Genomic DNA, 27974 nt, shown 5'->3' on the forward strand with positions numbered 1-27974 from the left:
TCGCAATGAGGGAACCGCCAGAAGGCCCTCGGCGCTGGACCTCAGCATCCGGGCAGAACGATGGGGGTGGAGACGCTCCTTCAGGTATACTGGGCCAAGGCCGTTTAGGGCTTTAAAGGTCAGCACCAACACTTTGAATTGTGCTCGGAAACGTACTGGGAGCCAATGTAGGTCTTTCAAGACCGGTGTTATGTGGTCTCGGCGGCCGCCCCCAGTCACCAGTCTAGCTGCCGCATTCTGGATTAGTTGTAGTCACCGTCAAAGGTAGCCCCACGTAGAGCGCATTGCAGTAGTCCAAGCGGGAGATAACCAGAGCATGCACCACTCTGGCGAGACAGTCCGTGGGCAGGTAGGGTCTCAGCCTGCGTACCAGGTGGAGTTGGTAGACAGCTGCCCTGGACACAGAACTGACCTGCGCCTCCATGGACAGCTGTGAGTCCAAAATGACTCCCAGGCTGCGCACCTGGTCCTTCAGGGGCACAGTTACCCTATTCAGGACCAGGGAGTCCTCCACACCAGCCCGCCCCCTGTCCCCCAAAAACAGTACTTCTGTCTTGTCAGGATTCAACCTCAATCCATTAGCCGCCATCCATCCTCCAACTGCCTCCAGGCACTCACACAGGACCTTCACCGCCTTCACTGGTTCTGATTTGAAAGAGAGGTAGAGCTGGGTATCATCTGCATATTGATGGACACCCAGTCCAAACCCCCTGATGATCTCTCCCAGTGGCTTCATATAGATGTTAAAAAGCATGGGGGAGAGGACGGAACCCTGAGGCACCCCACAAGTGAGGGCCCAGGGGTCTGAGCACTCATCCCCCACCACCACTTTCTGAACACGGCCCAGGAGGAAGGAGCGAAACCACTGCATAACAGTGCCCCCAGCTCCCAGCCCCTCTAGACGGTCCAGAAGGATGTTATGGTCGATTGTATCAAAGGCCGCTGAGAGATCCAGCAGAACTAGGAAACAGCTCTCACCTTTGTCCCTAGCTCGCCGGAGATCATCAACCAGCGCGACCAAGGCAGTTTCAGTCCCATGATGAGGCCTGAATCCTGATTGGAAGGGATCCAAATGGTCCGCATCCTCCAGGCGTGCCTGGAGTTGTTCAGATATAATAAATGACCCTCTGACTGTTCAGTTCCACAAGACTTTAGAAACAAATACATAAGTAAGATAGAAAAAGGAAACAGAAACAGCCAGGGGGAGAGGGGAAAAGGCCATTTGCTGCTTTACAGACAGAGATGGGAGAAAAAAAGCTGGTAACTTGCAATCAGCATCCCCAAAATCCCACCCTAAAAAAACCCAGCTGGTAGAGGACTTTGCAGATTCCATGGTCTCTGCAGAGTCCTAGAGTGGCCCAAAACTATAAAGGTCATAGAGTTGGGGTTGCCCACTTTTCCGGTTTCCGGTTTCCCGCCGGGTCAGAGCGTTGAGATCCGTTTCCGGCAGGGATATTGCCAGTTGCAGAGCGCGCGGGAAGAGCGGTTGCGATCAGGTAGGTGAGTTGCAGAGAGGATAGTTCCGTAATAACAATAATAATAATTAATAACAGCAATAAAAATAAGAATTCCTGGCAATAATGAGAATAAGAGAGAGGTGAGCAGGTATCTGATCCTGTGTGCCAGCAAAGCCCCACTGAAGTCAACGGGGCTGGCTCCCTAGAGAGGCTGCTTAGGATGGCTGCCACGTGTTTACCCAGAAGTAAGGCCCCGTGGGATTCAATGGGGATCCTTCCCAAGTAAGGGTTGCAGGTTGTAATCCTGTACCGGCTTTTCTGGGAATAAGCCCCCATTGAACTTTGTGGGGCTCGTCTCTGAGCGGACATGTAGAGAATTGGGCTCGAAATTCAGAAACCATGTGGGGATGTTCCTTCCCCCCCCCCCCATATCGACTGGGGAGATCGCCTCCATTCCTAAACTGATCCTAAAAGGATTCCTTTTTTTAGTTTCCTAAATCGATTGGGACTAGATTTGGGGTGTCGTGTTTTACATTTCCCAAAGGAGCTGGGAAGCGTCCTACGTTAGTGTTAGCTTGTATCCTGGCATGTAGATTTTTTAAGTCTCTTCTCTCTGTGACTTTTAACTTATTTTAAACTGGGTTTTCCCGTTCTGTTTTAATTGTTGTAACCTGTCCTGTGACCTTGGTGTGGAGGGCAGGTAATAATAAATCATAATAAGTCCTGTTCAGGGTGGGCCCATTAAGTTAGTCATGTCTATTAACTTGCCTATCTGGAGGGTGTTCAGTTGGTGGGGGGCTGCTCTAAAAGCACATACCCCCCCCAATAAAAGATTCCTTGGCAGGTTCCTGTATCTACAATTCAGTGTTTACTTGGCAATTTTTATTTTTATTAATTGAATTAATCTGATTCAGTTCAGTGGGGCTATGTGTTTAGAATTTTCAGTCCCTGCGGAAGCACAAAATTTAATCTCTGCTAAAATTTTGTTACTTGCGTATGATACTCAAACTCAAAAATGTTTAAACATTGTATTATTGTTGTTTTTTATATAAGAATATGTCATTGATAAAAATGTAAAATTCGATAAAAATTATTTCTAAAAGACAACAAAGTTTAGTGGCGACTAGTTGAAACTTTACTTTTACCCAAATAACAAGTTCTTACTGCCATTCTGAGTTGTGGATCTGCTGTTTGCAAATAAATACAGTGCACCCTCTGGATACGAACTTAATTCGCCCCAGGGGTCCGTACTTACCCTGAAAAGTCTGTATCCAGAGAACCGCTTCTGCATACGGATACGCGTGCAGCGAAACCCGGAAGTGTTTGCCGCATTTACAACCCTTAATTATGTTACCCGAAGGTAACGTAACCAGAGGTACCACTGTACAGTCATACCTCAGGTTACAGACGCTTCAGGTTGAGTTTTTTTTTAGGTTACGGACCACCGAAACCTGGAAGTACCGGAACGGGTTACTTCTGGGTTTCAGCAGTTGCAGAAGCGCTAAATCGCGCTTTGCACATGTGCAGAAGCACCGAATCGTAACCCGTGCATGCGCAGACGCGGGTTGCAAACGTGCATCCCACACGGATCACGTTCGCAACCCGAGCATCCACTGTACATCTATTGGGGAAAAAATGTTTAAACGTTTTTAAAAAACAAAATATCTCAAGTGAGAACCACTGTAGCCTTCGTTTGAGGAGCCATTTGGCACCTAGCTTACTGGTATATTTCTGAGTTTCTAACACTGGCGTTGCCTTCCCTGCGGCATGTGAAACGCCACTCTGGGATTCAAGAGTTGGTAAATGGATCTCATTGGTGGTGCTGTGTTTATTTTCTTTTTTTTTTTATGATGTTTTATTAAGTTTTACAAGAAAAAGGAAAAAAAAACATACAAAGAAGAACAATACATATTAAAAAGATTAACAACAAAAAAAAAGTGAGAAAAGAAGAAAAAAAAGAAAAGGAAAAAGACCTCTTTTCAAATTCTTATCATTCATCACCTTATTTTCTTGACTTCCACCCGCCTCCCTTTCTTGTATTCCACTTCGAAGTTGATCAGCAAGTTAATTCTGTTAGTTTTGTCCTTATGTAATTTCCCTCACATATTATACTTCCCCAATCCTTGCTTACTGAAACCCCCTCATTTCAATTCAATGTCATCAACATTCAAAAATTTTACAGTGTTTTTGTAAATAGATTTTAAACTTCATCCAATCCTCCCCCATCCGCTCTTCTCCTTGGTCTCGTATTCTGCTGGTCATTTCTGCCATTTCCATGTAGTCCATTACTTGCATCTGCCATTCTTCCAGGGTGGGTAGATCTTGTGTCTTCCAATGCTTTGCAATAAGTATTCTTGCTGCTGCTGTAGCGTACATAAAGAAAGTCCTATCCTTCTTTAACACCGATTGGTCTACCATGCCCAGGAGTAAAGCCTCCGGTTTCTTCAGAAAGGTATACTTAAATATCTTTTTCATTTCATTGTAAATCATCTCCCAGAAGGCCTTAATCCTAGGGCATGTCCACCAAAGGTGAAAAAATGTACCTTCAGTTTCTTTACATTTCCAACATTTATTATCGGGCAAATGATAAATTTTTGCAAGCTTGACTGGGGTCATGTACCACCTGTACATCATTTTCATAATATTCTCTCTTAAGGCATTACATGCCGTGAATTTAATTCCAGTGGTCCATAACTGTTCCCAGTCAGCAAACATAATGTTATGTCCGACATCTTGTGCCCATTTTATCATAGCAGATTTTACTGTTTCATCCTCAGTATTCCATTTCAGCAACAAGTTATACATTCTTGACAGTATCTTAGCATTGGGTTCTAACAGTTCTGTTTCTAATTTTGATTTTTCCACCTGGAATCCGATTTTCTTATCCAAGTTATAAGCCTCTCTAACTTGAAAATAATGTAACCAATCTCGCACCTTATCTTTAAGTTTCTCATAACTCTGCAGTTTCAGTTTATCACCCTCCTGCTCCAAAATTTCCCAATATTTTGGCCAATTTGTCTCCATGTTAAGTTTTTTCAGGGCCTTTGCTTCCATAGGCGATAACCACCTTGGCGTTTTATTCTCCAATAGATCTTTATACTTAATCCAGACATTGAATAATGCTTTTCTGACAATATGATTTTTAAATGCCTTATGTGCTTTTACCTTACCATACCACAAGTATGCATGCCACCCAAATACATTATCATACCCTTCCAAATCTAGAATATCCGTATTCTCAAGAAGTAGCCATTCTTTCAACCAGCAAAAAGCTGCTGCTTCATAGTATAACTTAAAGTCCTGTGTGTTTATTTTCTTAGATCCAATGATGGTTGAACAAGAGGGTGCGGATTCCAAGCCGATGATGGATGATGGAGGAGGAAGTCAGTCTTTTGAAGCAATGTATTCCCTTGGAAGCTCGGGAGATTGGCTTAATGTGAAGGAGGAACCTCAAGAGAATTCAACCCAGCTATGGGAAACACAGTGGCAACAGTACTTGAATACAGTGGAGCTTCCTCCCTCAGGAGCCCCGCAGGAACCCACCCCGTGGGACGATGCTCCAACCTTCCTGGCCTCCTTTGAGCAAGTGGCTGAAGCCTACCGGTGGCCCAAGGAAGAGTGGGCCGCCCGACTCCTGCCTGCACTGGGCGGCGAAGCCGAGCAGGCCTTTAAAAGCCTGGAGGGCCCAGACAGAGAGGATTATGGGAAGGTAAAGGCCGCCATTTTGCAAGGAGACACCATGATCAGGGAGAAGCACCGCCAGCACTTCCGGTGTTTCAGCTACCAGGAGGCCGAAGGGCCCAGAGGGGCCTACGCCCGGCTGCAGGAGCTCTGCTATCGGTGGCTGAAAGTTGAGAGGCACTCCAAGGAGGAGATTCTGGAGCTGCTGATCCTGGAGCAGTTCCTGGCTGTCCTGCCGCCAGAAATGCAGAGTTGGATGAAGGAGCACTGCCTCGAGAGCAGCACCCATGCAGTGTCCCTGGCCGAAGATTTCCTGATCAGGCACCTGGTGCCCGAGAGAAGAGAAGAGCAGGTAAGAGAGAGCTGAATCAAGGACAAAATCAGTCTCTGCCTTTATCACAGGCCTTAACTCACAAGTAGACAATTTCCATAGTACTTAGAAGTAACTCGGGTCTCAAATATTTGAAAGAGCACCACTTTTCCTACAGACCTTCCCGGGTGTTAAGATAAGGAGAGAAGGCCCTCTTGGTCGCTCCACCACCCTCAGAAGTTGGGGTGGTGGTGGTCTGGGAATGCACAGCACTTTTGCTGAACAGCTTTTGTTGTACAATCGCACCTTGGTTTTCGAACAGCTCAGTTCTCAAATGTTTTGGCTCCCAAACGCAGCAAACCTGGAGGTGAGTGTTGCGGGTTGCGAACTCCGGGATCTGCTCCGGAGGCCCGTTTGCAACCTGAAAGGAATGCAACCCGCGTCTGCGCAGGTCGCGATTCGCCGCTTCTGCGCATGCGCGTTACGTCATTTTGCGCACCTGCGCGAGCGGCGAAACCCAGAAGTAACCCTTTCTGGTACTTCCGGGTCGCCCCGGGACGCAACCTGAAAACACTCAACCTGAAGCAAACGTAACATGAGTCATGACTGTATTTGTGGAAGCCGCATGTCTTCTGCGGCTTATGATTGGCTGCAGCCAATTGGAAGCTGCGCCTTGGTTTTCAAACATTTTGGAAGTCGGACAGACTTCCGGAACGGATTCTGTTTGAGAACCAAGGGGTGACTGTATCCTGAAGCTGCACCTTGGTGCTGGGACCAGCCTTTGGAATGACCTGGTGCTGGTTCAGTCAGCTTAAAAAAATGTCAGAGAGTCAGTGTGGTTAGTGTGGGACTGAGAAGACCTGAGTTCAAATTCCCGTTTAGCTCAGTTGCCGTCTCACTCTCTTGCAGCCTGTGCTACTTCACAGGGTTGTAACAGGGAGAACATTGGATTAGTGCATTGTGGTGAGGGTGGACCTCCCCGATGTATTTTTGATTAGGGAACAAAGCTAAAATTTAAAGGTAACTTAAATAAATTTGCTAAATTGAACCCACAGTGCAGCAGATTTTTCTCTGGCAAATCCACATCATGGAGATGACTTTTTAAAAATCCCATACATTTTTACCCCAATTTCCACAAAAGTTTATACCCTGCGGCCTGCGCTTCCTCCCAGAAGAGCTCAGGGTAGCAAACACAGCAGTGTTAAAGCAGTATGATTAAAATACCTGTTTAAAACATCTAAAAACAGCAACACACACACAAATGTAAAGCTGGTGTACAACAACAACAAAAGATGGAACCAAATCGTATGTCAGCCTGCCAAAACAGAAAAGTCATGTAGATTTTCCAGAAAACTTCTGCTGGATTCCCCAGGAAAAAATCCTAAATTTGTGATTTAGCAGGTTTATTTAAGCAGCTTTTACAGGTGATTTAGCAGGTTTATTTAAGCGACTTTTACATTTCAGTTTCCTCCACTGAAAATGAACCGTGTTACATTTCCATACTGTGCAAATATCTCTAATAGGTGCTAAATGATCGAGGGGAATGGTTCTGTTAAGACACGACCCCCCCCCCCCGCCTGATGGGTTTTGCATTATTCTTGTAGGTAGCTGTGCTCCCAGAGGAAGGATCTGTGAATCTTCAGGAGACAGAGAGTGAATCATGGGAGGATGACACTGACATTGGTAAGAATTCCTTCAACCAGAGTTTCTTTCTGCAAGCATTTGGGCTTTCCCCCACAAGGCTGTGGATACTTTCCTCTTTGTATGTGGCTGTTTTGGCCGCAGCGGAATGGCATGCTCAGCCTGATCATTAGAAATAGAAGGAGATGGTTACAGAGGTTGGCAGGCACAACTTGGATAATGCTATCCACCAGCCAACAAAATCAAACTAGGGTAAGAATCTTCTAAATATCTCAAGTAGATGAAATACAGTTTTGATCCAGCGTAAAAATACATTCAAAACAGATAAAATTGCAAAGAGTGGTGCATAAAAATCAATGATTTAAAAAATAATTTTAAAATTTAAATCAGATTTTTAAAATAAAATGCTTTTGGAGGAAACATCTTTCTAAAGATAGTTTTCTATTTAAGTTACATTATAGTCCAAAGGCTATTCATCAGGAAATGATTTGTTTTAAATTTTTCATGTGTACTAAAACTCAGTCTTAAGGTTTTGTTTTTTAAAAAATGTTTAACCACATCAGTTAACAAACATGGATACATATGCTATAATGTTATTGCTTTAGTTAAATGAATTGTTTAAATTGTTATTAAGGAAATGATTGTTTTTCTCCTTCCAATAAAGCACAGCAGAAAAGTTGTCCAAATATAAACAGTTAACTTATTAAACCTCACAATAATTTCATAATTATCTGTCTATGTATTTCTAATAGTATAACCAAATCTGTAATTTTTGATATAACTGTAAAAACTACTCTGAAAATTTATTATTCCAAAAATGAAACCTTCATCTGTTGTAAATATTAAGATTATACCAGCAAGAATGAATCTTTCTGTAAAAAAAAAAAAAGAAGGAAAAAAAATTAAATTAAGTCTTACTGACTAATGATTTAAATCAAATCCACCCTGTTGCAAAGAAAGTACAATAACAATCTGACCTTTCTATTCAGGTCAAAGCTTGAAGAAAATCATTATAGAATCAAAGCGTAACCGTGAAATTTGTCAAAGGCCAATAGTCAAAATACAGTGGTACCTCTGGTTGCGAACGGGATCTGTTCCGGAGGCCCGTTCACAACATGAGCAGAACGCAACATGCGTCTGCGTGGGTCGCGATTTGCCGCTTCTGCGCATGTCCGTGACGTCATTTTGAGCGTCTGTGCATGCGCGAGTGGCAAAAACCGGAAGTAACCCTTTCCGGTACTTCCAGGTCACCACAGAACGCAACCTGAAAAGATTTAACCTGAAGCAAACGTAACAAGAGGTATGACTGTGGATAAAACTACAAAGATGAGAGTTAGTAATTATTACTGTTACCTACATTGGCTCCCAGTACGTTTCCAAGCACAATTCAAAGTGTTGGTGCTGACCTTTAAAGCCCTAAACGGCCTTGGCCCAGTATACCTGAAGGAGCGTCTCCACCCCCATCATTCTGCCCGGACGCTGAGGTCCAGCACTGAGGGCCTTCTGGCGGTTCCCTCATTGCGAGAAGCCAAGTTACAGGGAGCCAGGCAGAGGGCCTTCTCGGTAGTGGCGCCCTCCCTGTGGAACGCCCTCCCACCAGATGTCAAAGAGAACAACAACTACCAGACTTTTAGAAGACATCTGAAGGCAGCCCTGATAGGGAAGCTTTTAATGTTTGATGTATTGCAGTGTTTTAATATTTTTTTTGGGAAGCCCAGCCAGATGGGCGGGGTATAAATAATATTTTATTATTATTATTATTATTATTATTATTATTATTATTATTATAGTTTCTGGCAAGACTTAGGTAGACAGAAAACGTGCCCTTCATCATTCTCTTGGTCCATGTAAACGCTTAACAGGAGAACTTCTTTGTCATTTCAACAGATCTTGGGACAGCGCAGGAAGATGGAAGCGAGAATTATCTGCCTGAAGAGAATGGGCAAGAGAACCATCCACCTGAGATGGGGCCATGGGGTGTGTCGGCAGAGAGAGCCAAGGATAACAGTCCCCAGTGTTGGAAGGAGGGAGACGTCTTGGAGAATAGTCACAGAGCGGAACGGCAGCAGGTGATCTACCAGAGGAAAGATGGGCAAAGATCTGTTCCTTGCGAGAAGGTTGACAGGGAAGCAAGTATAACTGTGATCTACCAGGGAGCCATCAATGGCAAGAGAAGTGGGAAGGCCTCGCGCACTCAGGGGAAACTACACAAATGTTCCCACTGTGAGAAAATCTTTAGTTGCCCAACACACCTGAGAAAACACATGATACTGCATTCAGCTGAGAAGCCCCTTAAAAATCTTGGAAGAGACCACACTGGAGAGGAACCCTATAAATGCACAGATTGTGGAGAGAGTTTCTCACAGAGCTCATCTCTTGACAGCCACAGAAAGGAGGTGCATCAGGAAATGAAATCTGCCACCCTGCGGAAAAATGTATTTGGTGGGCAGAAGGAATACCACACGTGCCCCGAGTGCCGGAAAATATTCTTCAAGCCATCACAGCTGAAAATACATAAACGTCTCCACTCTGGAGAGAAACCCTATCGGTGTATGGATTGTGGAGAGTGTTTTATGTGGCAGTCAGGTTATATTCGCCATGGGAAGGTGTGTCGCCAGCGAAAGAAATCGACCCTCCCCCTGCCAAAAGAATCTAGTGGACAAGGGAGATCCTACCCGTGCCCTGAGTGTGCGAAAACGTTTGACAGGCCATCGCACCTAATAAGACACCAAGCTGTTCACACTGGAGAGAAACCTTATAAATGTGCTGATTGTGGGATGTGCTTCACCCAAAGCTCATCTCTTGACTGTCATAGAAAATGGACTCACCAGGGAAAGAGACTGGTCCCTCTTCTGAAAAAACTGCCCAGCACACGACCCTCCCGATGCTCTGAGCGTGGAAGAAGGTTCAGCAAGGCTTCACACCTCATAAGACATTGCCTCCGCACTGGAGAGGAGACCTACAAATGCGCTGACTGTGGGGAGTGTTTCTCACGGAGCTCATGTCTTGCCAGTCACAGAAAGGAGATGCATCAGGAAATGAAATCTTCCCCCCTCCAGAACAACGTATCTGGTGGGCAGGAGAAATGTCACCAATGCCCTGAGTGCGGGAAAATATGCTCCCACTCATCAGGGCTAAAAGCACATCAACGGATTCACACTGGAGAGAAACCCTATCAGTGTACCGATTGTGGGGAGTGTTTCATGTGGGGTTCAACTCTTTCCCGTCATAGGCAGAAGGCTCACCAGGAACAGAAACTGGTCCCCCTTTCGCACAAAGTATCTAGCGGACAAGGGAAATCATGCCCGTGTCCCGAGTGTGGGCTAGAGTGCAGGTGGATATCGCAACTAATAAGACATCAGCGCACCCACACTGGAGAGAAACCCTTTAAGTGCCCCGATTGTGGAAAGTGTTTCAGATGGAATTCTTATCTTGCTTTCCATAGGAGAAACTGTCACGGGGGGATGAAATTGGTCCCTGATGTGCAGGGGGGGGCCTCCCCACAACCTGAGCATGGGCAAACATTCAGCAAGATGTCACACCTAATAAGACGTCAAGAGATCCACACCAAGAAGAGCTGCCACAGCTGCGCCGACTGCGGGAAAAGTTTTGGTCGAGCGTATCACCTCGCGAGACACCAGAGAATCCACACAGAGAAGCAGCACAAATGCCCCGACTGCGGGAAAAGTTTTGGTCAAGCATTGCACCTCGCAAGTCACCAGAGAATCCACATGGGAGAGAAGAGGCACAAATGCCCCGACTGCGGGAAAGGTTTTGATCGAGCGTCACGCCTCGCAAGACACCAGAAAATCTGGATGGGAAAGAAGTTTTACAAATGCTCCGAATGTGAGGAGAGTTTTTTTTGCAGGGCCAGCCTTGAGAAACACAAGACGTCTCACTCTGAATTGTAGGCCCTCAAGAGTGCGTCTGAGCAACTTAACAGAGGGAGTCACCACAGAAAAGGCCCCCCACCCCCATTGCTGACTTCCAAATTTCCTGGCTCATTTCGATTTGTTTAGTTTAATCAGACAAAATGCCAGCTTGTTTACTAGCCTTTTGGTAAAAAGACTGTAATATAGTTCCAAAATGTAATTCATTTAGACCTGGTAGGTTTTATTAAAGACAGGCCGGTCGCTGACCCAATCCACAAACATTGAATTTAGTCCGTTATATAAAGTAACATTCCTTCTCTCTTTAGAGTAAGCTTTTGATAACAAATTTGTAATTTTCAAACCATCAAAATATGAGAGGGGAATTCTTAGGTGTGGTGCCTTGATTATATGCTAACAATGTGGTTAAACAAATTATTGAAAAATCAGCAATGTTTTGGACTTTCCAGAGAACAACAAAAAAGTAACTCATTTGACACCACTTCCAATAAACAACAGTGTCATAGGAGTGTTTATCCCTAAAAACGACTCAAAATGATTTTTTAAATCCTTTTTTAATAAATGTTAAGTAGTGGTGGGGGGGAATTTTTTTTCCAGTATGGTGTGGCTAGGAAGAGTAGCTGCCATAAAATTGTTAGACCCAAATTCATATCAATTTAAAGTTCTGCCTACTGATTTCAGTAGCTAAAACTTTCAGTAGCTAAACTTGTGGCAGAATTTATTTAGTTCATTTATACGTTGGGGGTGGGGAGGGAATCAAGATTTACAGCCAAAGTTATCTACAGCATTTGTAAGGCCTTTCAAAATTATCAGATGCAGTGATGACAACAAAAAACAATGGATTGATATGGAAAAACAACTAAATACCTTTAAACAAAATTAGAGCAAATTCATTTATCTCCACTAGAGAACCCTTTCCTAAAATGTACCTTTAAATTTTGGATTGAAAAACTGAATGTGTGGGCACTTAATTCATCCCAGTGCTTTTATCATCCTCTCTTTTTATAGCTCTGATAATTGTCATCAATTTGTCAATTGGGAAAGGAACTATACCTACCATAATAAATACCTTCATAATGGAGTTCAATTAAAATATGGCCAACAATTAAAAAAAGAAAATATCAGGCACTCCTGGTATAATATACACCAAATTCTCCATTTTGGGGACCCCCCCCCACTAATATGGAAATTAATGAATATGGAAATGCTAATTACACAGTGTAAGAACCCAGTTTCCTAAGGGACGTAGTTTCCAATACTTACATGGGCTACCAAACTGTTAGAGTAGAAAAAACTTTTAGATCCAAAAACTCACACCCCTTTTTTATATACAAATTTGTTAAAGAAAAGAGAGAGGGAAGGAGGAAGCCAAATAATCAGCTCACATGCACAGCGCAATAAACATCAGTGCATCCATCTTAATTTACACATACATTGATAATATGTGCTCCAAATGTTCAAATCAGTTACCAAACAAGGTTGGCGTACATAGAGTTAGTGTTTCTGTGACTTTGATTGGAGTTAACATGCTTTGCAGCCGCTGCATATGTTTCCCCCAGTACAATTTATTCTTTGTAAAATGCATTTTCTGACGCACTCTTTAGTTGTCTGTTCTGCTCCTTAAGTTGTTGATCTCCTGCTTTACAAGCTTCCAGTAAATATTGAGAAACAATAGCAACTCTGTCTGGTGTTTTGTTACGATCCAATTACTCCCCCACTCCCCCAGCAATTTAGTATTACCGTTAAATGTTTTCATCTCCTACCTTTCTCCCTGTGTGGAATTCAAGGCAGCTTCCGACGTTTAAAAGCATTATAAAATGCAATAATGTAATAAAAGCAAACTGGTTAAGAACAAAAGCTGAAATACAGCAGAACACATTTAGAACCTGCAATTAAAACATAGTTTGCCCTGATAGTAGCCCGGATCTTTTGCCCAGCGTGTGACTCAAACCCATGACCCTGAGATTCTTATGCTCTACTGTCTGAGCTGGGAAGGGGCTCACTGTCTTAGTGCATGAACAGGTTCATATAAGGAGATACGATCTCTCAGGTAGCCTGGGACCATAAATGGACACAGACAGGTATTGTAATTGAGAATATTGCCATTGGGCGCCCATTGGTAAATAGCATCTTGCCCTCAGTAAAGGCTATTTGTAAAAAAATTCTTCCTCTGTTCCCATCAGCTGATCTTGTGTACAAAATCCCACATGCGAACCACATCTTCACATTAGGATGACCCCATAAAGTCAATTTCGCAGGAGCTTCGTTAACTGAACCCCTGCATTTTGTAGGGCCGCCCCAAACCTGAGTAGGTGATGCATCCAACAAGGGTTCATAATTAACACCCAAAAATCCCAACAGGACCCAAAATTTCAGGGTTCGCAGTTAATGAGGCTGTGAAATAAGTGGCCTAGCTGCTTTCTCTCTTTGACATGTCTAGAACCCAGAGCCACCTCTGCAGATGAGGCAACTTGTGTGATATACGAGGTGGACAATTATCCCAAATAAACTTCCGAAATAATGCAGTAATGTGGGTTCTCCTCGCCTTCATTTCCCACCCAACTCTTATTCAAAGGCACATACTGCCTCTGACTGGACAGCTTTATCCTTCATTAATCTGTCTAATCCTCTTACATCAGTGGCCTTTGCTGCTCCCTGTGGCAGCAAGATTCAAAGTTTTAACACTGCTGTGTAAAGTACTTCCTTTTGTCCTAAATCCCAAACGTAACCTTCCACACATGTTGCATCCCACTCGATCGCTTTGGTTGTCGTTTTCTGAGCCTTTTACACGATATATTTTTTTAAGGCAAGATGACCAGAGCTCTACACAATGTTCCAAGTCCGGTTCCCTTCTGGATCTCATCTAGACTAGCATCAAATCCAGGGGTAGGCAACCTAAGGCCTAAGGGCCGGATGTGGTCCAATCGCCTTCTAAATCTGGCCCATGGACTTTCCGGGAATCGGCGTGTTTTTACATGAGTAGAATGTGTGGTTTTATTTAAAATGCATCTCTGGGTTATTTGTGGGGCCTGCCTGGTGTTTTTATATGAGTAGAAAGTGCTTTTATTTAAAATGCATCTCTGGGTTATTTGTGGGACATAGGCACAAATATAGGCACAATATTTCCCCCCCAAAATATAGTCCGTCCCACCACATGGTCTGAGAGACGGTGGACCGGCCCACGGCTGAAAAAGGTTGCTGACCCCTGATCCAATCCATCCAATTCCTCTAGCAAACACAGGAAGTTGATGCTTGATGTTTGCCCCTTAAAGGTATAGTATCTCTGAACAGAGGGATGTGGGTGGCGTGGTGGGTTAAACCACAGAGCCTAGGACTTGCCGATCAGAAGGTCGGCGGTTCAAATCCCCACGACGGGTGAGCTCCCATTGCTCTGTCTCTGCTCCTGCCAACCTAGCAGTTCGAAAGCACGTCAAAGTGCAAGTAAATAAATAGGTACCGCTCCGGCGGGAAGGTAAACGGCGTTTCCGTGCGCTGCTCTGGTTCGCCAGAAGTGGCTTAGTCATGCTGGCTACATGACCCGGAAGCTGTACGCCGGTTCCCTCGGCCAATAAAGCAAGATGAGCGCCGCAACCCCAGAGTCAGCCACGACTGGACCTAATGGTCAGGGGTCCCTTTACCTTTACCTCTGAACAGGGAGGTTCTCTCTGAGCTGCCATGGTGTCCAGACATTCTGCAGTGCACAGCCCCTACATTAAAGTGGAGATAGCTGGCTTTGTGTCAGGAGAAAGCCACTCCTGGTCCCTAATGAGAATTATAAATAGAAATGTCATTTTTGTGGAATGACAGGGGCTCCCTGCAAGAAAACATCGCAGTGTGCTGTGCTTCTTAGAATGCCAGCCATGCCGTCCAAGATACTCCATTCCGCTTCTCCCTCAGGGATGCTCCATTCCATTCCTACTGCTCCAGTTAGGCATGCAGTCCCCTCCACCTCTGTGGTCGGCCTTAACTTCAACCTGGCCTCACTAGAGTTTTGGTCTTTGGCCCACCTTTGCCATGGCATGGGCCAGTCTGTCAAAGCGAAGGAGAGAGAGTCCTTGAACATTGGCAGAGTGTGCCTCAGCTTCATTGGATACCCATGACTTCTAGTGTTACGAGGGAGAAAAACCCACCTGCTTTCTCCATGCATAGATTTAAAAAACTTCTATTGTGTCTCCTTAACTCACCTTTCTCTAATTGAAAATAGCACCTTGGTGGTTTTCACTGCCTCCTGCAGAAGTGAGTTCCATAGTTTAACTATGCGCTGGGGGGGGGGCCTCCGGGGAGAAATATGGCGGCGGTGCTGAGGAGCCTGAAGGGAATGGTTGGCCTGGTGACCGGTGGGGCTTCAGGCCTAGGCCGGGCCACAGCAGAGTGGCTGGTGCAACAGGGGGGGCAGTGCTGTGCTTGTGGATCTGCCCAAGTCCGATGGGGAGAGCGTGGCCAAATCACTGGGAGAGAGATGCATCTTTGGTCCGGCTGACGTAACATCAGAGTCAGATGTGAAGAAGATGAAGAAGATGAGTTTGGATTTGATATCCCGCTTTATCACTACCCTAAGGAGTCTCAACTAAGGGACACGGGTGGCGATGTGAGTTAAACTACAGAGCCTAGGACTTGCCTATCAGAAGGTCGGCGGTTCGAGTTTGAAAGCATGTCAAATTGCAAGTAGATAAATAGGTACCACTCTGGCTGGAAGGTAAATGGCGTTTCTGTGCGCTGCTCTGGTTTGCCAGAAGCGGCTTAGTTATGCTGGCCACATGACCCAGAAGCTGTACACCGGCTCCCTCGGCCAATAAAGCAAGATGAGTGCCGCAACCCCAGAGTCGTCTGCAACTGGACCTAATGGTCAGGGGTCCCTTTACCATGAGGGCTCCCAAAGGGAGGGAGAACCTGGGGCCCTCCAGCTGCAGTTGGACTCTGACTCAGCCCTTGCCAGCATGTCCAATGGTCAGGGATGATGAGAGTTTGTTATTTATTTGCATTTATAGCCCACTTTTTTCTCTCCCCAAGCAACTCAAGTTGGTATACCTGGTTCTTCTGCTCCTCATCTAATTCCAACAACCACTGTGAGAGGCAGTGACAGGCCCCAGCTCACCCTAGTGAGCTTCACGGCCGGGGAGATTTGAACCCGCATCTCCTGGATCCTAAAACACTAACCACTACAACCCGCCACATCTGGAGGGCCAGGGCTTTCCCCCCACCTCTGCCAACACGTCATGGATCTCCTTACAAGGGTTTATAAATAAAACCACAGCCCAGTTCCCTTGCTGTTAACACCCCAGGCACAAAAGCAGACTGAAAAAAGAATGTTTAATCTCGACTTGTTGTTGTTATTATTAGTTGTCTTTTTTAAAAAATCAAACAAACGAAGGTAGGAGATACACTCAGCCATCATTTTTCAAGTATATAGATATACAGAGATAAATATATGTTGCCATAAAGAGGGAAGAATTTATTACAAGACCACCTAAGGGAAGTTAACATTGCCTGGGAATCAAAGGTTGAAAACCTGAGGGAAATTCTCAGGTAAGGAGAAAGGGGGAGGGGGGCAGAAGAAGAAAGAGCAAGTGTTTGAAAATACAAGGCATAAATATTGACTACATTGGTTTTGGATATAAGTAGGACTATCTCGGGATGCAACGGAAGGGCCTAGCCCACGCCTCAGAGGGAAGAAGTCCTTTAAGGTCCAGAGAGATTCTCTCGCGTGCTGAGTTCTGGGGATGAGATGCATTTCCGACCCTCGTGCTGCTTCGCTTTTTAGACCCATTTCACAGGTGGAGGGGGAAAAGGGAGCGCTGTGATGTCCACGTTTTCCATCACTTTTCCTGGCCCCCACCCACCTCAGCTGGTCATCTTCACTTATCAAAATTTCAGGCTGGATCAGGCCAAAGGCCTTAAGTCCAGCATCCGTTTCCCAAAGTGGCCAGTTACGACATCTCCAAGAACCCCAGAGGCAACAACAAAAAGGCAACAGCCCACTCACCTTGTCTTTCCTCCATTGCCACCCACATCCCCCCAAAAAATATCTGGTGTTCAGCTTCTATTCCTAACCACCATGAGCATTTGCTACAACCAGTTGCCAAAAACCTGCCTGAGTTTTGTAAACCGTGGTGTACTTTTGATTGCACTGTATAAATAAATAGTAATAAATCTGGGGGCTGAAATTGGCTTTTAGTGGCACATTGTTTGGGGCAGATTAGCTTCCTCCTGTGCAAGCCCAGTCGTTTCAGTCAAATCAGGGCAGCGTTGTATTTTTTAAAAGCAAGAAGTTAACGTTAAGCCTCAGTAGCCAAAAAGTGGAAGTTCCTTTGCATATATTTGCATACACGGCAGAAATTTATCCCACTTCTCGGCCACATGACAGACAGCCGCTAGAAACACTATGGACTCCCTTTTCTAGCTAATGAGGCTTCTCCAGACTTTGCCCACAAACTTTTAAACTTTTAAACCCTTAACACACTTTGCTTTTTGTCACTCAGTTTAGTTTTCTCTTTAAAATGAAAGCTGAATTTGATGCCTCCCCCCAAAATGGTGGGTGAAGGAGATTTGCCACGGTCTAGCAAAGGAATTTTAGCTGGACCCCTTTGTACACAGAAGGTCCAGTGTTCAACCTGGCGCCCTCAAAGTCTCGCTGGACTACGGCTCCCACCACCCCTGACCATTGGGCAGTACCACCTGGGGCTGATGGGAGTTGTAGTTCTGCAACACTTGGAGGGCCAAAGGTTCCCGGCTCCAGGAGTCAATGATGGGGAAGATGTTCTGCCTGGAGAGCTTTGGCTGTTCAGAGCTGGCATTGATGGGTGCGTGGCCCTCCTGATGCCATCGGACTACAACAGCTTGGACTACGACAGCTATCATAGAATCACAGAATTGTAGAGTTGGAAGGGACCCCATCTAGTCCAACCGCCCCACAACGCAGGCATCGAAACTAAGCATCCATGCCTAACTCTGTCTCTCTGAAACATCTGAATTGGGAATGGCTGGGAAGGCCCAGGACTGGGGCCTGGATGCAGTGGGAGGGAGGGGGAGGGTTAATAAAGTGAGAGGTTCTCCAGTCCAGGAAGCTGCTAAGTTGCCTGCCCTGAATGGGGCCGCACGCTCCCTGAAGTAGCAAGTGTGTGGTTTAGAGTTTTTAAATTCATGTTCTGGTCTGTGTCTTTTTAAACCACCTCTCTGCTGCTGTCCTTGAATTTTGTACATTGCATGCGTGGAAGGCGATACAATTTGGAACGATAATAATGCAGCGGTACCTCGGTTTTTGAACGTCATCTGTTCCGGAAGACCGAAACGTTCAAAAACAGAGGATCAATGGGCTGGCTGCAAAGTCAATGGGAAGAAATGAAAAACGCGCCTTGGGAGCCGTTCAACTTCCGAGGCATGTTCGAAAACGGAAGCAATTACTTCTGGGTTTTCGGCGTTCGGGTTCCGAATTGTTTGGCTTCTGAGATGCTCGAAAACCGAGGTTCCACTGTAATAAGAACTCTGGTCGCCTCTGACCATTGAGCCAGGCTGCCTGGGGCTGATCTGGGAGTCCAGCCTCATCTGTTTCCCCTCTCTGTAGTGGAAGATACCGAACTAGACCGACTTATAGCACAACCTGGTATGAGGCAGCTGCCTAGAGCAGCGGAAGGTTGCCAAGCGTCCAAAACCAGGCCTGGCCGTTTGCAGTTCAATGACGCAGCCGCCTGGTTTTATCTTCACACGAAGAAAACGCAAGGAGAGCCCACTGGATCTGACCAAGAGGGTCTAAGTCTGGCATCCGGGATCCCAGCCAATTGGATGCTTCCAGGAAGCTCCCAAGCAGGGTGTTGAAGAAACAGCCCTCCTGTATCGCTGCCTTGCTAGATGGGTGCAGCTCGAAGCCGGCCCCCTACCCCATCCAAAATGTGGGTCATGCCGAAACACCCCACCCACCCCCAGAGAAACCATGCCCCTCACTCGCCCATGTGCGTTTTCTTGTGCGCAATGAGATAGAGGCCCCGCGTGAAGCTCTTCCCGCAGTCCAAGCACTTGTAGGGCTTCTCTCCCCGGTGCGTCCTCTCGTGAGCGGTGAGGTTGGAGCTGCGCCGGAAAGCCTTGCCGCAGTCGGCACAGCTGTAGGGCTTCTCCCCCGTGTGCGTCCTCTCGTGGACGATGAAGTCCGAGCTCCAGCGGAAGCTCTTGCCGCAGTCGGCGCACTTGTAGGGCTTCTCCCCCGTGTGGGTCCTCATGTGGGTGGTGAGGTTGGAGTTGCGGTTGAAGCTCTTGCCGCAGTCGGCGCACTGGAAGGGCTTCTCGCCCGTGTGGATCTTCTTGTGGCGGATGAAGTGCGAGCGGTGGTCAAAGCTCTTCCGGCAGTCCTGGCACTTGTACAGGCGCTCCTCGGTGTGGATTCTCCGGCGCAGGACCACGCACCGCTTCTGCCGCTGGTTCTCCTGGAAGAGGATCTCGCCCAGGTCCTTGTAGCCCACCCGGCATGGGACGGCCTCCGGCGGGCGCTTGGTCAGGTGCCTCTCCACCCGCAGCTGGTTCTCAGAGGCCTTCCCCAGCTCGTGGTGCTGAGAGAGGCTCCCGCGTGGCTTTGGCACCAACGCCCCGCCAGGGTTCTCCCGTTCGAGATATTCCCGCTGTTGCAGAAGGACCTCCCTCTCCTGTTCACTGAGCAGTCTGCTCCCCACTGGAACCAAAGAAAAGAGTGGAGATGTAACTGTGCGGTATAACGTAATGGATAGACAAAGTACAGTGAGGTTAATTGGAAGTCAGTTTTAAATTTCTTCTCTATAAATTTTATAATTGTGTTCAATACCAGGAGTATATATGATGATAATTATATTAATCTTCTTATATCTTATAGTGTGGTGGTTTGTTTGATTTTTCTGTTATTTGTTTGTTTGATTGTATGTTTGTTTGACGCAGGTGGCGCTGTGGGTTAAACCACAGAGCCTAGGACTTGCCAATCGGAAGGTCGGCGGTTCGAATCCCCACGAGGGGGTGAGCTCCCGTTGCTCGGTCCCAGCTCCTGCCAACCTAGCAGTTCGAAAACAAGTCAAAGTGTAAGTAGATAAATAGGTACTGCTCCGGCGGGAAGGTAAACGGCGTTTCCGTGCGCTGCTCTGGTTCACCAGAAGCGGCTTAGTCATGCTGGCCACATGACCCGGAAGCTGTATGCCAGCTCCCTCGGCCAGTAAAGCTAGATGAGCGCCGCAACCCCAGAGTCGGTCACGACTGGACCTAATAGTCAGGGGTTCCTTTACCTTTACTATCTTATAGTGTGGTGGTTTGTTTGATTTTTCTGTTATTTGTTTGTTTGGTTGCATGTTTGTTTACTTGTTTGTACGTCTGTTTTTCATAAATGTATTTATTTTAAATTAATAAAGATATATATTTTTTATTAAAAAAAAGAGTGGAGGGAAACCGCAAAATTATAAATCGGTAAGCCAGCAATTAAGAGTGCCGGAGTAAGATCTGGGAGAGGAGGGTTCAAATCCCCGCTCAGCCACGAAGCTCACAATCCCTGTCTCTTAGCCTAACCCGGCCTTGCATGGTTGTGGTGGGGGTTAAAGGAATGCAAATGAATTAAAAAATTAAATCACAAGAGTTTGAAGAAGGCCCTTAGATGCCATCTAGTCCATCCCCTGCTCAACTTCAGAACTGCTGCGTAGGATGATGTGCTTTAGGGGAGGAGAATATGGAGACTACAGTTGATAGAAATTGGGCATAGTCTGAGGGTACCACACTGACTCTCTTTGGAGTTATATTCTGCAGCTTAATAATAATAATTTGCCATTTTATTTTATATTATTAAAAAATAATTATATTTATTATTTTGGCAAAGTAATAATAATAAATAAAAATTGAAATAAAAATGTGCACCCCACCACTGAGACCATTCCATTGTAACCATCCAACCTCCCAAAATTTCAACACCTCTTGCGATGGTTTGACCCCTTTCCATTTTAACAGTACAAATTCTACAAACACCTTCCCTATCTCCTCAGAATCATTTCTCCTGCGTATTCCCCGTCTTACCTTAATAGCACATATTATCATCAATGGCCATATCCCACACCTCTTTATACCATTCTTCCATTTGATATTCACCTTGCCCCTTCCACTTCCTAGCTATAACAACTCGTGCAGCTGTCAATAAATTTTTGGGCAAGTCCTTCCCAGCCTGCGAACTTTACCAATTTAATTAAGAAAGGAAGGGAATGATCAAACAGACTGGCTCTCCTTGTCGTCTTTCCACTGGCAAGAGAAGATTGTTGTAGCCCAACAGGCTTTTGCAGACTGACCAATTTTTTCAAGTGAATGGGCTTTTTAAATAGCACTGTGCTGTTTTTTAGCTATAAATAAAAAATAAATCCGTTTTTATCTTGCTTTAATTCTATTGTAGTGGCCGGGGAAACCCAGCCAAATGGGCGGGGTATAAATAATAAATTGTTGTTGTTGTTGTTGTTTAATTGCTGTTCAGCAATTCTCTTTTATACCTCTTTAGCCTTCTGTATTTTAATGCCCTTGCTGCCCAGTCCATCCCCCTATGTCCTTTTTGCCGCTGACACGGCCACCCCACCTGGAACGAAGAAACAAGCCGGGCGTCCCCGTTCTTACCTTGTTTCCGAGAAGCTCCCAGGCAAACTTGCTGCACCCTCGGGAAATTCACCGTCACTTCTTCAAAGGAGTCTAGAACCTGCGAAGAAGGGTCGCTGGTTAAAAGTGAAGCACAAAGAGATTTGGACAAACCCAGCCACCTTCGCCGGAGCAACAGACCTGCTTGTAGGGGACCTCAGGCCCTCTGGGTACTGAACTATAACTCCCAGCAACCCCAACCAAGGTTACAGTCACTATTTGGGGGCAAGACAGCTCTAAAGTCTTATTTTTCAAATGATGGACTGACTGTGATTTTCTGGCTAGTTTAGGCTAGGTTAGCTTTGAGCTATGTTAAGGACTTGAGAACTTAAAAGAAGAAAAGTCACTTGAGCCAAGGACAGCACAACTAGGGTCAGGGCCTTTTCAGTACTGACCCCGACTTGGTGGAACGCTCTGTCACAAGAGACTAGGGCCCTTCAGGACTTGACGTCTTTCCACAGGGCCTGCAAGACAGAGCTGTTCTGCCTGGTCTTTGGTTTGGACTCAGTCTGACGCTCAGTCTACGGGCTACTTTTAAAATGAGGCCGCATTTTAAATTGCATTTTAACCTGTATTTTAAATTGGTTCCCCCCCCCCCCATTATGTTTTTATTGTAATTTTACTGGTGTTAGCCGCCCTGAGCAGGGGGTGGACTAGACGGCATCTAAGGGCCCTCTTCAAACTCTTGTGATTTAATTTTTTAATTCATTTGCATTCCTTTAACCCCCACCACAACCATGCAAGGCCAGGTTAGGCTGAGAGACAGGGATTGTGAGCTTCGTGGCTGAGCAGGGATTTGAACCCTACTCTCCCAGATCTTACTCCGGCACTCTTAATTGCTGGCTTACTGATTTATAATTTTGCGGTTTCCCTCCACTCTTTTTTTTTTTAAAAAAATACCTTTCATAAATACATTTATGAAAAACAGACTTACATACAAGTAAACGAACATACAAACACACAAACAAATAACAGAAAAATCAAACAAACCACCACACTATAAGATAGTAAAGGGACACCTGACCATTAGGTCCAGTTGTGGCTGACTCTGGGGTTACGGCGCTCATCTCGCTTTACTGGCCGAGGGAGCCGGCGTACAGCTTCCGGGTCATGTGGCCAGCATGACTAAGCCGCTTCTTGCGAACCAGAGCAGCGCACGGAAACGCAGTTTACCTTCCCGCCGGAGCGGTACATATTTATCTACTTGCACTTTGATGTGCTTTTGAACTGCTAGGTTGGCAGGAGCAGGGACGGAGCAACGGGAGCTCAGCCCGTCGCAGGGATTCGAACCGCCGACCTTCTGATCAGCAAGTCCTAGGCTCTGTGGTATAACCCACAGCGCCACCCACGTCCCAGCCATAGAGCGGTACGTAAATTCAATAAATAAATAAATATGGCACAAATGTGAACCAAGAAGGGTTTTTTTGTTCATTCCCCCCCCTTCCTCTCACCAGCTGTTGGGGTCTCTCCGCCTCCTGCTGCCTCAGCAGGAAACCCTCGGCCAGGGCCACCGCCTGGGCGCAGGTCTCCGGCCCGCGCTCCCTGACGCAGCCTTGGATCTCCGACGGCAGGATGGCCAGGAACTGCTCCAGGACCAGCGCCTCCAGGATCTGCTCCTTGGTGTGCCTCTCCGGCTTCAGCCATTGGTGGCACAGCTCCCGGAGCCGCCCACAGACGTCCCGCGGCCCCTCGGCCTCCCGGTAGCTGAAGTGCCGGAACCGGTGGCGCTGGGCTTCAGCGCTTGCTGCATCCTCTTCTAGGACCTCTTCCTTGACCTTCCAGCCGACCCCCCGCACGAAGCCCTGTGGGGCCGCCCCACCCGAGGCCGGAAAGCCCTTGGGGTCCTTGAAGGCCACGAGTTCCGGCAGCGGCGGGCTCCCCCACCCGGCATGAGGGGACTGGACCACCTTCAGGAACTCCTGCCACTGGGCTTCCCAGCGCTGGGCCAAGCCCACGTCCGGCTCCTGTTTGATCTGCTGCGGCATCACCCGCCTCAGGAACTCCCGGGCGCCACCGGCTGGTGCCGAACGAGGGTCTTTCCTCGCCCCCTCGGCCGGCTTGGCACCGCAGGCAAGGCTCTTCTCCTCCATTTTCACCCGGGGCTCTCGAGAGGCCTGGAGGCGCAGGGCTGGCGGCGCACCTCCTTCTTTTGGAACGGCTTTCTTGGAGGCCATTGGTAGGGGCCTTATCCCATCTCAGGCCTGCCGGAGCCCCAGTGGCAGCCGTCGGCCTAGAGGGACACCAACCGCCGTGGGAGAGAGAGAGAGAGAGGAAGGTTCCTCGGCTCCGCCGTCCGTTCCGTGATCCTGCGGTGTGTGGGGCGACAGAGATGCTGCCGTTTGGCTAAGGGATCCTGCAGCCAGCGGTCATTTGCACGTGGTCCTGATGCGTAGAGGTCACTGCCCTGTGGATACAAAGCACAAAATCGTAGCAGCAGGGGGAGAGAAAGGAAAGAATGGAGGAGATAATGAATTGGAAATTTTTTTAATTTTTTATTTTATTTTTAAATTTTTATACTTCTTTATATTTTTAATAAAAGTCTCAAAGAGGTTTACAGCATATTTAAATCAATAAATCAATAAAACATTAAGATAACCTTTGTAAAAAACAAACAAACCAGAAGCTTTTTTTGTAGGCCTTGGTCCAGTATACTTGAAGGAGTGTCTCCACTCCCATCTTTCTGCCCGGATACTGAGGTCCAGCTGTGAGGGCCTTCTGGAGGTTCCCTCACTATGAGAAGCCAAGTTACAGGGAACCAGGCAGAGGGTCTTCTCGGTAGTGGCACCTGCCCTGTGGAACACCCTCCCACCAGATGTCAAAGAGAAAAACAACTACCAGACTTTTAGAAGACATCTGAAGGCAGCCCTGTTTAGGGAAGCTTTTAATGTTTAATAGATTATTGTATTTTAATATTCTGTTGAAAGCCGTCCAGAGTGGCTGGGGAAACCCAGCCAGATAGGCGGGGTATAAATTATTATTATTATTATTATTATTATTATTATTATTATTATTATTATTATTATATAGGTACCAATATCCCAAAGGAACAGAAAAGACTTTTAATGCCGCATGGATGCTACTAGCCCAGAGACTGAAAGACGACAAAGCCCCCAACCAGAGAGGAATGGCAAGCAAAGCTGACAGATTATGCTGAAATGGCATTAACTTGACCGGAAAGCTCAGCAACGAAGAAGACAAGAACTTTTAAAAAGAATGGGGGAAATTTATAATTTATCTAGGAGACCACTGTAACCAGATGAAAACATTAGCCAGATTCTAATAACACTCCTAGCAAACATCATGGACAATATGGAGAGATATAAAATGTGGATTATGAAACGATATGCAGTTGAGAAGGTGGACAATAGGACCTATGAAAGGGAAGAACAAAAAATCAGGAAGTCCAGCTTTTCCAGGTCATGTGACCAGAATGACTAAACCGCTTCTGGCGCAACGGGACAGCGTGACGGAAACCAGAGCGCACGGAAACGCTGTTTACCTTCCCGCTGGAGTGGTACCTATTTATCTACTTGCGCTGGTGTGCTTTCGAACTGCTAGGTTGGCAAGAGCTGAGACAGAGCGACAGGAGCTCACCCCGCCGTGGGGATTCAAACCACCAACCTTCTGATCGGCAAGCCCAAGAAGCTCAGTGGTTTAGACCACAGCGCCACCCGCATTCCTAAGAGGCCCATATGTGGCACCTTGAGCTCCTTGGAGAAAAAGGTAGGATATAAATTAAACAAAGAAATACACAACCACAAACTGCACTTAATACAGAAATACACAACCACAAACTGCACTTAATAACTTCTCACTTATTCCCCACCTCTCCAGCAATTAGCTACAAAAAAAGCATTTTAACATTTTCCAAGACTTTTGGAGTGGGGGAGCCGATTTTCCCAGGCAGTGCAGCAACATGTATTTAAAGCACTTTAAACGTTTGTGGCTTCCCCCAAAGAATTCTGGGAGCTGTAGTTTGCCAAGATGCTGTGAGAGGAGACCCTCGATTTCCCTCAGAGAACTACAATTCTCAGAGTCCCTTGTGAGAAGGCACTATTAAACCACCCTGGCAATGTGGGGAATAGGGGGTCTCCTACCAACTCCCTTAACAAACTACAGTTCCCAGAATTCTTTAGGGGAAGAAGCCATACCTGTCTAAAGTGGCACAGTAGCTCAGTTGGTACAGAATGAGACTAGTAATTTCAGGGTCTTGGGTTCAAGTCCCACACTGAGCAAAAGATTCCTCCATCGCAGGGGGTTGGACTAGATGACCGTCGTGGTCCTTTCCAACTCTATAAGAATGGTTAAACTCACTGATAGGGCTTTTAATGGGTGGTGTGAATGTGCCACACTACTTCCATGACTTTTTCCTGTTTTCAAGGCCAGGCCAGGCCAGGGACATTGGCAATTTTTATCTGTAGGCTGCTTTGAGTCCTTGTCAGAGGGGAAAAGGTGGAGCAAAAATAAATATATAAAAATAAAACACCCGTCTTTCTATCTGCTACAAGGCACAGCCTTGTTCATGCCTATCTGATTGGTAGGAGGGAAAGAAGAGTCCTCAGGAATGCCACGCAAGGCTTGGCCTGTGTGTCCGTGGGCACCAGGTTGGCGACCCCACACTGAGATTAGGAAGCTGAGTCAAACCGTAGGTCCACCTACCGCAGAACGGATAGAGTTGGCTCAGTCGGCAGAGCATGAGACTCTGAATCTCAGGGTCGTGGGTTCGAGGTCCACGTAGGGCAAAAGATTCCAGTACTGCAGAGGGTTGGACTAGATGACCCTCGGGTCCCTTCCAACTTTATGATTCTACATCCACACTGACTGGCAGCAGCTCTTGCAGCGTTCAGGCAGGGGAGTCTCTCCCATCCCTGGAGAAGCCAGTAGGGATCAAACCCACGACCTTCTGCATGAGCTATGGCAATAAAAAGCCAAAGTACCCATCTAACCCAGTACTGTCTGCACTGACTGGCAGCAGCTCTCCAGGGTTTCTCCCAATCCCTGCCTGGAGATGTCCGGGATTGAACCCAAGGCCTTCTGCATGCCAAGCAGGTACTCTATCTCTTTCCTTAAAGGCAGAGTGAAGATTCCAGTCCTCACGGTCCTAATGGAAGAGCTGTTTAAATGGGAAGCTGCCGTAAACAGAGTCATAGAATCACGGCATTGCAGAATCGGATCCCGGGGGCGATCTGGTCCAGCCCCCTGCAATGCAATAATCCTTTGCCCAATGGTGAGGCTCAAACTCACGGCCCTGAGATGGCAGAGTCTCATGCTCTACCGACTGACCAGCCAGGGTGCCCAACTCAGCATCGCCTACCCTGGTTGGCAGCAGCTCTCGGGAAAGGAGTATTCCCAGCCCTAAATGAGGATGCTTGGGGCCTTCTGCATTCAGAGCAGCTGCACTGCCCCTGAGCGACAGCAGACCTCCCTCACCCCCTTGCTTGGCTCCCTCCCTCTCCCTTGCATTGCATTGCACAAAGATGAACGGAACAAAAAAATAATAGGAATATTTGCATTAATTTTTTTACTCACTTCAGCAGCCCCAGCCTCTCAGGCGCCTTCAATGCAACCACCCCAGAACTGCCGATTGGAGGAATTAAAAGAGGGAGATGAAGCTACTTTGTGCAAAAGGTTGGGAAGGAATGGAGGGTGAAGGCGGAACAGGAAAGGAAGGGACTCCCTGGTCTTTCTTTTTTTTGCATTTCTCCCTCCTCCCAGATGTCTGCGGCCTCTCTAGCAGCTGTCACCAGATCTATTGGGTTAACCCTTCTTGGGTAAATTCAAACCTGCAGCTCCAAGAGAAGCAGGAGGGGCTCTTGAAACGCCTGCAGCTGCCGCCTCAGTAGACCAGGTTGCTATCCGGCAGGTCTTGTACGAAGCAGGCAGAAATTCAACAGGTGCGGCTTAAAAATAAATAAATTCCGTTTCCTCCTAAAAGTATCCGGAAGAGAGAACATCAACAATTAAAAGCAATTCCATGCTGCGGACTTGCATTCCTTTTTCAGACTGCTGTGTTTTCCAGAAGAAGAAGAAAAAAATGAAGACATTTTTTGTTCCTTTCCCTTTCTGAATTATTTTCATTTTCTTCGCTACAGGCAACAAAAGTAACAAAAGGAAAGAAAACAAAGCGCGAAATATTTAAGCCGCAAAGCATCACAGCCTGGAAGGAAAAAAGTGCAAAGATGCAGCACAGCTCTAAAGGGATAATAATAGCCTCTAAAGGGAGAGGTTCCCTTTGCAAATAATAAAGATTTATATAAATAAAAGTATTCTCCAGTTGTGAGTTCCCTCACAGGTTCCATATAGTCTTAAATGAGCCAGATATTTGCATGTTGGTAAAAATTTGGCCATACGCCTCAATATTTGTGCAGTATTTTATTGTAGTATGAA

General features: G+C 46.4%; 3 protein-coding genes across 3 annotated transcripts in view; 1 reads left to right on the forward strand and 2 right to left on the reverse strand.

Annotated features, from left to right (window-relative positions):
* The window catches only part of LOC310756746 (uncharacterized protein), a 1375527-nt gene that overhangs the window by 338273 nt on the left and 1009280 nt on the right, over nucleotides 1-27974 (reverse strand). The gene's annotated exons all lie outside the window — the stretch shown is intronic.
* LOC310756474 (uncharacterized protein) lies at nucleotides 1422-12653 on the forward strand. The gene is made up of 4 exons (XM_083600625.1): nucleotides 1422-1496; nucleotides 4778-5490; nucleotides 7053-7131; nucleotides 8977-12653. Exons 2-4 carry the CDS (start codon nucleotides 4783-4785, stop codon nucleotides 10998-11000), a joined length of 2811 nt encoding a protein of 936 aa, XP_083456751.1. The 5' UTR covers nucleotides 1422-1496; nucleotides 4778-4782; the 3' UTR covers nucleotides 11001-12653.
* Nucleotides 16273-27799, reverse strand: LOC310756851 (uncharacterized protein). Its single transcript, XM_083601708.1, has 4 exons — nucleotides 27117-27799; nucleotides 23039-23991; nucleotides 21570-21648; nucleotides 16273-19635 (listed from the first exon to the last, which is right to left on the reverse strand). The coding sequence occupies exons 2-4, from the start codon at nucleotides 23759-23761 to the stop codon at nucleotides 18914-18916; spliced, it is 1524 nt and encodes a 507-aa protein (XP_083457834.1). The 5' UTR covers nucleotides 23762-23991; nucleotides 27117-27799; the 3' UTR covers nucleotides 16273-18913.

This window comes from Podarcis filfolensis (assembly GCF_964270895.1).
Source record: "Podarcis filfolensis genome assembly, chromosome: 2".
Lineage (NCBI taxonomy): Eukaryota > Metazoa > Chordata > Lepidosauria > Squamata > Lacertidae > Podarcis > Podarcis filfolensis.

Excerpts from the sequence above, each read along its gene's own strand:
- LOC310756851 (XM_083601708.1), bottom strand. The coding sequence starts at position 23,761 with ATGGCCTCCAAGAAAGCCGTTCCAAAAGAAGGAGGTGCGCCGCCAGCC. Across the intron at positions 21,649-23,038 it reads CGGAGAGACCCCAACAGCTG|GTTCTAGACTCCTTTGAAGA; the intron begins GTGAGAGGAAGG and ends CCTTCTTCGCAG. Across the intron at positions 19,636-21,569 it reads GGGAGCTTCTCGGAAACAAG|TGGGGAGCAGACTGCTCAGT; the intron begins GTAAGAACGGGG and ends CTTTGGTTCCAG.
- LOC310756474 (XM_083600625.1), top strand. The coding sequence starts at position 4,783 with ATGATGGTTGAACAAGAGGGTGCGGATTCCAAGCCGATGATGGATGAT. Across the intron at positions 5,491-7,052 it reads CCGAGAGAAGAGAAGAGCAG|GTAGCTGTGCTCCCAGAGGA; the intron begins GTAAGAGAGAGC and ends TTATTCTTGTAG. Across the intron at positions 7,132-8,976 it reads GGAGGATGACACTGACATTG|ATCTTGGGACAGCGCAGGAA; the intron begins GTAAGAATTCCT and ends TCATTTCAACAG.